We start from the raw sequence: 11,413 nt of genomic DNA, 5'->3' as shown, positions 1-11,413 counted from the left end.
CTGACTGTGATCACTTCACTTGGTGGACATTAGTGGAGATGCACTGTCTTAATCACCTTTTGTGAGTTGTTAAACACAGGTGTAATAATGGTCATAGGTTTTATTAGGGATATAAGCTTTACTTCTTGTCATCAAAACTTATTTATAAGCTAAATTGCCACTGTGTCTATATAATTTCTCAGAAGCTACATGCACTCTTGAAGATTTTTAAGAACAGTATGCAGAAATGGTCCGAAGTCTGCTATGAGCTGGATGCAGCTCATAAACCTTCTAAGAGGAGCTCAGAGTAGTAGGAGTAACTAATACAAAAAAGTTTGCATCGAGTTATGAGCAACTCCTAGCTGTTGATAAATCAGGAGGCGGCTTCAAAAGAGGCTCATGACAAGTGATAATGGCTGAACAAGAATTTGTGGTACTGCAGCGCCGCAAATCTCTCTCTCTCTCTCTCTCTCTCTCTCTCTCTCTCTCTATATATATATATATATATATATAGAGAGAGAGAGAGAGAGAGAGAGAGAGTTGGTTAGGTTATTTATAGTGCAATGTTTGTTTGTTTTTAAATCATGGATTTAGCACGTTGTACTGTGTTTATTAAGAATGAATTCATAGTACTCTCTCTCTCTCTCTCTCTCCACTGGAGTTCAAACAAACAATACACATTCACTACAATTTTATTTAATAAAAACATCTACAAGGAATTATTTAGCTATGTACACGACTTAACAAATAAATACACTCTATGCTGGTTTGTAAAGATGGTAATAATACAGTGATAGGTGTGACTTTCCACTGATGTTCCTCAGGCTTTGTTTGGACTAGTGCTGGAAACCAAACACCACAAGGCAGATAGGAAAGGTCTTCATTCACAACTGATCTGCAGTAGACGTGTACAATTAAGCCTTCACACAACTCCCTCACCTAACTTCCTTCACTTGCCATATGTTGCTACAATTCTGAGGTCACAAGGATACTCTTTTTCCAGTCTTTAAACATGTTAAAGATCTCATGTACAGGGTGTGAAGACAGTTGTCTAAGGACTTGTGTGTGTGTGTGTGTGTGTGTGTGTGTGTGTGTGTGTGTGTGTGTGTGTGTGTGTGTGTGTGTGTGTGTGTGTGTGTGTAAGAACTTTAGTTAATTTTATGTGGTATAGTTTCTGTATCTTCAATTTTTTCCCCTAGTTGATGTACATTCCTTATTTCCATTGACACCTGCAACCCATTCCAGTTATATGTGTGTGTGTGTGTGTGTGTGTGTGTGTGTGTGTGTGTGTGTGTGTGTGTGTGTGTGTGTGTGTGTGTGTGTGTGTGTGTGTGCAGCCTGACTTAAAAGAATAGTCCAGACACTCTGCTGTCAATGGTGTGCAAGGACAGGCAGTGAGCTGGGGTGACACAATGCAGCACACCACTTTACTCATGACCATCCAGGAATTTGTTAAGGAATCCCTGGGGCTTTTCCTCCACAGTGTCCTTCCAGTAAGCCATCAGGCCGTGCTTCTGCTTCCAGATCTCAACGGTTTCTTTGAGTTCCATCTGGCCCTGCAAGGAAGCAAAAGAAGAAAGATCACATACCATGATTACTAAATGTAACAGTAATTCTAATAGTAATCCTGTACAGATGTGATAGAAATGCAACATGCAGAAGTAACAGCAGCATTGATTATTTGTGTCCTAAAATGATAAACTGAGACAGGAAGAAATTTGGATTTGTAAAATCCTTAATAAAACTTGAAGTGATGTCCATTGAAATTAAACACATATTTTCTAAAACTTACAAATTATTGGCAGGTAAAACATTTGTGTGTATTTATGTAGTTGTCTTGTACAGGGTTCAAGCGGGACTCATAGTGTCTTGTCTCCATAGCTCCACTTATCTAATTTTTCTTTAAAGCTATGCACATTATGTGCTGCAACATCATTTAATGCATTCCACTTTTCCACTGTTTTCCACCATGTGTGTGTGTGTGTGTGTGTGTGTGTGTGTGTGTGTGTGTGTGTGTGTGTGTGTATTCACCTAGTTGTAATTTTACAGGGCCTGGGTATCATACTCGTGTGGCCCCGTCTCCATATCTACACACATCCAACTTTCCTTTAAAACTATGCACACTCCTCGCTGACACCACCTCCTCACTCAAACCATTCCACACCTCCACACATCTTTGTGGGAAACTATATTTCTTCACATCCTTCAAGCATATTCCCTTGGCTATCTTTTTACTATGCGATCTCGTAGTTCTATTTAAGTTTTCTCTCTCAACATCATTTGCTCATTATCCACTTCATCCAGTCCGTTCAACAGTTTATAAACCTGTATTAAATCTCCTCTTTCTCTTCTTTGTTCCAAGGTAAGCAAATTAATTTCTTTTAATCTCTCCTCATAGGTCATTTCTGCCAATTCCGGAACCATTTTTGTTGCCATTCTCTGCAATCTCTCCAACTTCCTTATATGCTTCTTTTTATAAGGGGACCAAACCACTCCAGCATATTCCAATCTTGGTCTAATTACCGTACTAATTAATTTCTTCATCATATCTTTATCCATATAATGGAAGGCTAATCCAATATTTCTTATCAAATTATACGTTTCTCCAAACATCTTATCAATATGAGCCTCAAACTGCCCATGGTCTTGTATTATCACTCCCAAATCCTTTTCCTTTTCCACCTTTTTCAACACTACTTCTTCACCCATCTTATATGACCCTCTTGGCTGTCTTCCACTCTTCCCCATCTCCATCACATGACTTTTGCTCAGATTAAATTCCATTTCCCACCTCTTGCTCCACTCCCAAATCTTATCCAGATCTGCCTGTAAAATTTCACAATCTTCTTCACTCTTCACACACCTACACAACTTCGCATCATCCGCAAACAAATTAATATAACTGTTTACTCCCTCTGGCATGTCATTAATATATACAAGGAAAAGTATTGGTGCCAGCACTGAGCCTTGTGGGACTCCACTCTCCACCACCAACCAGTCCGACTTTGCATCCCTTATTACCGTTCTCATCTCCCTCCATCTCAAGTAGTTTTCCATCCACTTTAACACTTTTCCTTTCAGTCCTCCATAAATCTCTAATTTCCATAGCAGTCTCATGTGAGGTACCTTGTCAAAAGCTTTCTTTAAATCCAAATATACACAGTCCATCCATCCTCTCTCTCTTGTATTTTGTCAACCACTCTTGAATAAAAGCTCAGTAGATTTGTTACACATGACCTCCCTTTCCTAAAGCCAAATTGATGATCCGATAATAACTTATGATCCTCCAGGAACCGTATCCAATATTTCTTTATCACCCTCTCACAAATCTTACCGACCACACTTGTTAGAGACACAGGTCTATAGTTAAGAGGCTCTTCCTTACTGCCTCCCTTATAAATGGGCACCACTTCAGCTCTTTTCCACTCTACTGGTACTTCCCTGTTTCTAATGAGCACCTTATAATATCATATAATGGATCAATCAATTCTTCTCTACACTCCTTCAATAATTTTCCTGAAACTTCATCTGGTCCCATCGCTTTATCATCTTTAAGTTCCTCCAACATTTTATATAACTCCTTTTAGGTATCTTAATGTCATCCATGTGCACATTTCCTTGTACATTCTGAGGCTTTACAAACATTGTTTCTTTAGTAAATACTTGCTGAAACCTATTATTTAGCAATTCCGCTATATTCTTAGGGTCATCTACTATCCCTTGCTCTCCTTTTAATCTTTCAATGGACTCTCTCTTTTAAGTTTACCATTTATGAACCTGTAAAACAATTTTGGATGTTCCTTACTCTTGTCTACAATATCTTTTCAAATTTTCTTTCTTCCTCCTCCTTACCCTCACATACTCATTTCTCGCCACTCTATAATTCTCCTTATTTAGTATATTCCTGCTCTTTTCCATCTTTTCCAAGCCACATCTCTCTTTTCCTTAGCCTTAACACAAGTTGCATTAAACCAATCCTTTCTTCCTTCCTCTCTCGGTTTATACTTTGGTACAAATTTCATAACTCCTTCTTTATAATATTTCATAAAAATCTCATATTTTTTTTGCACTTCTCTGATTTGTAACATCTCCCAATCTAATTTTCTGAAATAATTTTTCAAACTTTCTGTGTCCATCTTTCTATAATTCAATCTACCACTCCTGTATGTCTCGTCTTTCCTTCGCTGTGTTGTTGCTATCTGCATTTCCATAACCACATGATCACTCTTTCCCAAAGGACATTTGCATTGTATATCTCCACATAGGTACACTTCTCTTGTTAACACCAAATCCAGTCTAGCCGGTTCATCATCTCCTCTATATCTAGTATTTTCTTTCACCCTCTGTTCCATCATATTTTCCATCATTAGATTAAGAAATCTCTCTCCCCATGCTTCCTCTCCAACACCACTTACTAGATTTTCCCAATCCACCTCCTTACAATTAAAATCTCCTACTAGTATCACCTTTCTTTTTCCAGATAATACACTTTCCAAACTCTGTAAAGTATCCTTGATCATATTGTCGTATTCCCTTAATGTCCAAGAATTTGTTTTAGGAGGTACATAGGTCACCATGATTATTAATTCTTTTCCATCACTTTTTATCCTTATGCTTATCACTTCTGCATTGTTCTTCCCATACCAAACCTTATCCACATTTCTTTCTTTCTTCATCATAATCATAACTCCTCCTCCACCTTTACTCTCTCTATCCTTTCTCCATATATTATATTTATTATCCAAATTTACCTTTGTTTTTTCATGCAAATTTGTCTCAGTCAAACACACTATATCAGGCTTCTCCACCATCATATAGTCTTGCAATTCCAATCTACTTGACAGTATCCCATCTATATTAGTATACATTACGGTCCACCCACTGCTCCCTCTAGAGTCTAGGGGTTTCTCCGCATTCCTTCTTTCCACATACCACTTTCTGACTCACTCTCCTATAACTCTCCAAAAAAACTTTTCTCTTTCCTTCTCAGACCACTCATCATTTTTCCTTCTCGCCTCTTCCAACAATTTCTTATATCTTCTCCTCTCTTCCTCATTTCTATTCTTTCTCACAAACACCTCTTTACAACCTTCTATCTCTCTTAACTTTGATGTTCTTTATAGGATATCCTCCGCGCAGATTGTTGTGACTTCAGTACTACTTTAATCGGTCTGCTCACTCCCCTCCTTATACGGACCCAGTCTATGGATCTCTTCCACTTCTTGTAGGTCTTTTTTTTCATCATCATTTAGATTTTTGAACAGATCTCTTACCGTTTTTAATTCTTCCTTAATTCTCTTAGGCTTATATGTTATATTTTGTTCTTTCATCCCAAATATTAACACACTCTTCTTCTTTTCTGCTATTTCTCTTATCAATGTTTCCTTATTCTTCATAACATTAACCAGTTCCTTGGACCTTTCTTTTTTGTCTTCCTTCAACTGATCTTTAATTATTTCTTGTAATCCAACCATCTCTGCTTCCCTCGACTCAGTCCATTTGGAAAATGGAAAATTTGACTGGCCACTTTTGGTTTTGCTCCCTGGGCCTCATCGGCATATTTTGAATTTGGTAATTTATTTCTTACCGGTCTATCCATTTTTTTACTCTTCCTGGGAGCATGTGGGTGTGTGGTCACTGGGGGCCAGGCCTGGTAGCTATGTGTGTGTGGTGGGATGCGCCAGCGGCTGCTATGGCTGACCCTTGTGTGGTTCCCGCTCCGTCGCTTGGAGTGCGGAGGTTCTCACACCTCCGACCACTCTCATGCACACGCCACCAGGCCACGCTCACTCTGCACACTCGCTCACTTGCTCCGGCCACCCTTCAATACCAATAACGACCCTCACCCAAGCACACTGCTCAGCGTGTGGAGCGCTAGTCAGATGCCACTCTGAGCAGGAGGCACGTCCGCTCTCCATGGAGCGCGGTGTGTGTGTGTGTGTGTGTGTGTGTGTGTGTGTGTGTGTGTGTGTGTGTGTGTGTGTGTGTGTGTGTGTGTGTGGGGCTTACTTTAATGACCAGCATATCGATGACTCTTATGTCTTGCACATGGCGGTGTTTCATGAACTCTTCTCTCAACTTAGCTCGACATTCCTCCTTGGACTTGGGAAGATCATAATCCATCACTGGTGTGGAGAGAGAGAGAGAGAGAGAGAGAGAGAGAGAGAGAGAGAGAGAGAGAGAGAGAGAGAGAGAGTTAATATACTTCCTTTTTAAGACACAAACTAATAAGTATTGAGATAACATTATCATTTGTTTGTTAGGTTTGAATGATTTAAGAATATTAATTTCATTGCTAATCTCTTCCTGTTTTTGCTTCATACATAACTAGTCACTGTCAAAACTAGCAGGTTAAGATTCTTTCCATACAAACACTTTTTTTTTTTTTTGTCTACTTATGTTTATAAGCTCAACTCATTTAGGCTGTGTTCCCTAAGACTGAGTAATTTAGGCTGTGTTCCCTTTAGACTGAGTAATTTAGGCTGTGTTCCATTTAGACCGAGTCATTTAGGCTGTTCCGTTTAGACCGAATAATTTAGGCTGTGTTCCCTTTAGGCCAAGAGTCATTTACGCTTTATTCCCTTTAGGCCGAATCATTTAGGCTGTGTTCAAAATGAGTTTGTTTTCTTTGGCTTTCCTAGGAAATACAAGACTTGGTGCTTTTCCTGTTTCTCCGATCAACTAAACCAAAACAAACTTTATCTGCCCTGACCTAACCCTAAAGCTCCTAGGCAAACTCGGCCCATCGCTGTCTCGGCCCATCGGCATCTCGGCCCATCGCCAACTAGGCATCTCGGCCCATCGCCAACTCGGCCCGTTAGAATACCAACTCGGCCCGTTAGAATACCAACTCGGCCCATGTAGAAATTGCTATCATTTTTTTTTCATGACAAGAGCGTGGCAGAAACTGAATGAGCAGCGATACTAATATTTGATATTGATAGTAGACTTACAATATGTAGACTTACAAAGGCTAAAACTCATAAAAACAGTGAAATGAAATAAAAAAGTAAAATACAGCTAAAAACAGTAAAATGAAATCACAAAGTAAAATACAACTAAAACAGTAAAATTAAATCAAAAGTGAAATACAACTAAAAACAGTAAAATGAAATCAAAAGTAAAATACAACTAAAAACAGTAAAATGAAATCAAAAGTAAAATACAACTAAAACAGTAAAATGAAATCACAAAGTAAAATACAACTAAAAACAGTAAAATTAAATCAAAAGTAAAATACAACTAAAAACAGTAAAGTGAAATCAAAAGTAAAATACAACTAAAACAGTAAAATGAAATCACAAAGTGAAATACAACTAAAACAGTAAAATTAAATCAAAAGTAAAATACAACTAAAAACAGTAATATGAAATAAAAAAGTAAAATACAACTAAAAACAGTAAAATGAAATCAAAAGTAAAATACAACTAAAAACAATGAAATGAAATCAAAAGTAAAATACAACTAAAAACAATGAAATGAAACCAAAAGTAAAATACAACTAAAAACAATAAAATACATGCAATCAAATGTTAAAATTATGGATTAACTGCAATATGATGTGAGACAGCCCTTAGTAAGTTCTTGGTAGAACGCTGGCCATTATTGAATTCTTCCCATAGGTACACAAGTTGTCCATGTTGTTTCCGATACTTTTTTTTCTGGTACCTCAAAACTTTTCCATCCGACAAAAACCTTACTTGAATGGAGACCAGCTTGGCTTCATCATGTAGAAGTTTTACTAACAGGTAAAAGTTTAGTTGGCCTTTCCTCGCCTTCAAATTTAGTCTGCAGTGCCAACCTTCAACATCGTTGTTTGTGCGTATACTTCGTTGGAATGCGCACCAAGAAGTCGGAGGCCATATGCTTGAGGTAATCCACGTTGTCCTGACATAGTCAAGAAGTTGTAGCAGTGGTGGCGATCCGTTGGCTTTCCTGTAAAATCTCATGAATAAATCTTCAATGTTCTCGGCTGGCACATATGGCAGAGAAAGTAGCTTTCTTAAGTACTTGTGCATATCAACGTCATTAGTATAAGGACTCTGAAGGCCAAGTTCTTGCATTTTCCTCCATACGGCTTGGCCCCAATGAAATACACACCCACGAATCTCAACCTCTGGGAAGATTTCAGGAATTGCGCGCCAAACGCTTGCCTCGAAATCAATTAAAATTTCCGTTAATTTAAAACTATCACCGATGATTTCTTTTGTTTTAGCCAGAATTTTCTTATAGTCTCTCCTCCGTTTTCCTGACATTAGAGCAAATAAAAGAGGAACTTGTTTAAAATTTCCATCACGCTGCACAAATGCATGAATGCTAAAGAGCTGCGTGAAGGGCTGTCTCACAACTTTAAAAGTGGCGTCAGCATACCATCGTTTTGCCTTTGCAAGTAGCTTCAGCTGATCATTAGTAGCAAAAATCAAATGGCGCCTTTCACCTACACGAACATCATATTTTAAAAACTCTGATGGTATGTGATCCTCATTTAAGTCAAAGTTCAGGTCAAGTGGCTCGTCTGGTCTGTTTGCCCTGCGTCTTCGGTTTCCTTGACGCGCCAAGTTAATAGGAGCAGGAAGTGAAGTCAGAGGAACATTTGGGTCCACGTGTTCCCTTAGAACCTCGTCTACTATGTCTGCTGCGGGGCGGAAGACATCTTCCATTGCCTTTGTCTTAACTATGGATGACACTTTTGATGAGAGGGCAGGGCAGGCTTCGGGTGGATGGCAGTGGTCCATCTCTCCCGAATATACTCATTATTATTATGTTCTTTTATTACTGCAGGGCATGTTGTGTTTTATTTCTTACAGTACAACGCCAATGTACACAAACGTTAGTTTTCCTTTTCACAGTGTATGAATACCCGACACTATCTATAAGTTTATGTTGCCCTCTCTGTGTGGAAGAACAAACTTTTTCATATGTCACAATTTCACTGGGACTTTCTGTTTCAGAGTGCCCTGCTGCCACAGCACCATTGATAGGCACTGGGATTTCATTTGCACCATTGATAGGCACTGGGATTTCATTTGCTTGGGAGAAGCACAGGTGACACATCCAGTCAATTTCCTCCTTCTCTCACTGCTGCACGATATGCGGCCCTAGTTATTCAGTTCCACATTTACGATGTTGCCACAAATTGCAACTATCGCATAACAACGCCTCCTGTAAATAATATAAAAGTATCATTAATAAAGAGTCTGCAGGCTCTCTAAACACATGCACATACACACGCACACACAGTTTTTCATCCGCGTACCAATATGTGATTATCACATTATAAGAATACACTTAGATTTCATTTTACCTGTAAAGGGCGCACGGTATTCCCGCAGACCAAACAGTTACTCTCCATATTGAGTGACCAGTCCTTCTTCGTCGAAGTGCAGGCGAAATCTAACCTGTTTCCCAAAGCAGTCCACCACCTCGCTTTTTAATCACGTCACGTTACTAATGAAAGGAGGGAGGGAAGGGAGGGAGGGGATAGGGAGGGTTTGGAGGTAGGAGGTGTGTACACGTGTGTGTGTTTGTGTGTGTGTGTGTGTTTGTAACTACACACACACACACACACACACACACACACACACACACACACACTCACACAAAATCACACACACACACACACACACACACACGCGAAAATCACAAACACGTCACGTTACTAATGAAAGGGGGGAGGGAAGGGATAGGGGGTGGGGAGGAAGGGAGGGTTGACAGCAGTTGACGGTAGGGAGGAGGGATACACGTGTGTGTTTGTGTGTGTGAAATCCCTCTTGTAACTAGTACAATTATAATTATAATTTTCCGAACTGGCGGTTCGGCGTGTGTTTGTGTGTTTATGTTCGCTTGTGTATGTGTACACACACACACAATACACTGTACACTCTCACTAAGTGGAGAAGTGGTATGTGTGGACGAGTGTCAGTCATATGAACAAAATTAATTTCATAAACATGGAAAAAGAGACAATACATAAAGAGCCAAGCAGCATTTAATCGTCGGTGATATCCAAGGAGAGTAAAGGGTAAAAGCTTTACTCTCCTTGGTGATATCCCTCTACGTCATTATTTGTGCGTATGCTTTGACCAAACACGCACCAATCTGCTGGTGTCCATCGTCCAGTAATCCAAGTATCACGTATATAGGTCGATCGTCAACTCACGACAAGATCCGACAGGTACCTGCGACTCAGAGCTAGAAAAAGTTATTTGAATATGTTGTTCTGGAAGGAACGAAGAGAGAGAGAGAGAGAGAGAGAAATATGGGAAATGGAGGGAGGGAAAATAACTGACACCTGATAAGATAAGGACGGGCCACGGTCAGTCAGTCTCTCTCTCTCTCTCTCTCTCTCTGCTCAGTCCCTCCCTCCCTCTCATTATCTCTTTCTTTCTCTCATATCAAGAACAGATATCAGAAAACCTGCTGGTGTATAACAAGTGTATCTATTGAATTACTGCTTCCATTAATAGCTGAAAAGGAAAATGTAGCACACATTGAACTGGGTAGTAGTAGAACAGATGGTCCGAGTTGGTGGAGATAATGGTCCGACTTGGTCATGTAAGTGGGCCGAGTTGGCGTTTGAAATGGGCCGAGTTGGCGTTTGAAATGGGCCGAGACAGCGATGGGCCGAGATGGCCCGACACCACCCTAAATCCAATCAAACCTACCTTAACATAACGTAATCTATCTGTTGATAATATACAGACAAGTGAATGGGTTCTCTAGGCTAACAAAACATGACCTTTCTCACCCTTTCTGACCTATGCAGATTACATAAACTAATTAGTAACACACATGTCACGACTATTAAAGAATATCGGGTAATAATAACAATAATAGACAAACAAGCACCGGGTCTGTCTAGGTCACCAAACACTGCCTTTCTCCCCCCTCCTGACCTATGTATGGCAGCTGGCGGTACCACGCTTTGTACAGGTTGAGTACACGTTGCCTGGCCTCCCCATGGTCCACAGACAAGATGGGTTTCACTTGCCGAACACCAGCTCTTGCTAACTTAGACGCCATCTTGCAACAGCTGACTGCGCTCCTCTTCTTCCTCATGTGTCCTGTTTCCATTCTTGTTCCCTTCACTGTTTTAATGGTTTAATAGTTAAATTAGTTAATAAAAAAGCTCGTGTTTAATTAATATTATGTAGAAATTTATTCATTTACTTATCTGCAAATATTTTTTTTGCATAATTACAATCGCACTTTTTTTTTTTCACTATTTTCTTTCTCTTTCTTTGCCTTAAAATTCAGTAGACAATGTTATAAGAGTGTGTGGTTAAGATAAACTGTTTTCTTTTCTATTTTTTTTTTTATAACTGATGTTAATAGAATTATGTGGATCTGAATGTTTTGAGGTTCATCAAATTTTCTTTGCTGTATTTATTAAAACTCTTTCTTTTTAGAACACTGCAACTATTTTAACGCTTAT

General features: G+C 39.3%; 1 protein-coding gene across 1 annotated transcript; it reads right to left on the bottom strand.

The window, feature by feature from the left end:
• Window positions 1–657: 657 nt before the first annotated feature.
• LOC123507471 (NADH dehydrogenase [ubiquinone] 1 alpha subcomplex subunit 6-like) lies at window positions 658–11,035 on the bottom strand. The gene is made up of 3 exons (XM_045260370.1): window positions 10,875–11,035; window positions 5,989–6,104; window positions 658–1,535 (listed from the first exon to the last, which is right to left on the bottom strand). The coding sequence occupies exons 1-3, from the start codon at window positions 10,999–11,001 to the stop codon at window positions 1,407–1,409; spliced, it is 372 nt and encodes a 123-aa protein (XP_045116305.1). The 5' UTR covers window positions 11,002–11,035; the 3' UTR covers window positions 658–1,406.
• Window positions 11,036–11,413: the final 378 nt, after the last annotated feature.

The sequence above is a fragment of the Portunus trituberculatus genome, chromosome 22 (assembly GCF_017591435.1).
Source record: "Portunus trituberculatus isolate SZX2019 chromosome 22, ASM1759143v1, whole genome shotgun sequence".
NCBI classification, from domain to species: domain Eukaryota; kingdom Metazoa; phylum Arthropoda; class Malacostraca; order Decapoda; family Portunidae; genus Portunus; species Portunus trituberculatus.
This window is presented reverse-complemented; position numbering and strand designations above follow the sequence as displayed.

Bases quoted from the DNA above. Each gene is read 5' to 3' on its own strand.
- LOC123507471 (XM_045260370.1), bottom strand. From the start codon at position 11,001: ATGGCGTCTAAGTTAGCAAGAGCTGGTGTTCGGCAAGTGAAACCCATC. The intron at 6,105-10,874 runs GTCAGGAGGGGG...TCTCCACACCAG, and splicing joins CCGCCAGCTGCCATACATAG to TGATGGATTATGATCTTCCC. The intron at 1,536-5,988 runs GTAAGCCCCACA...GCTTCCTTGCAG, and splicing joins TCGATATGCTGGTCATTAAA to GGCCAGATGGAACTCAAAGA.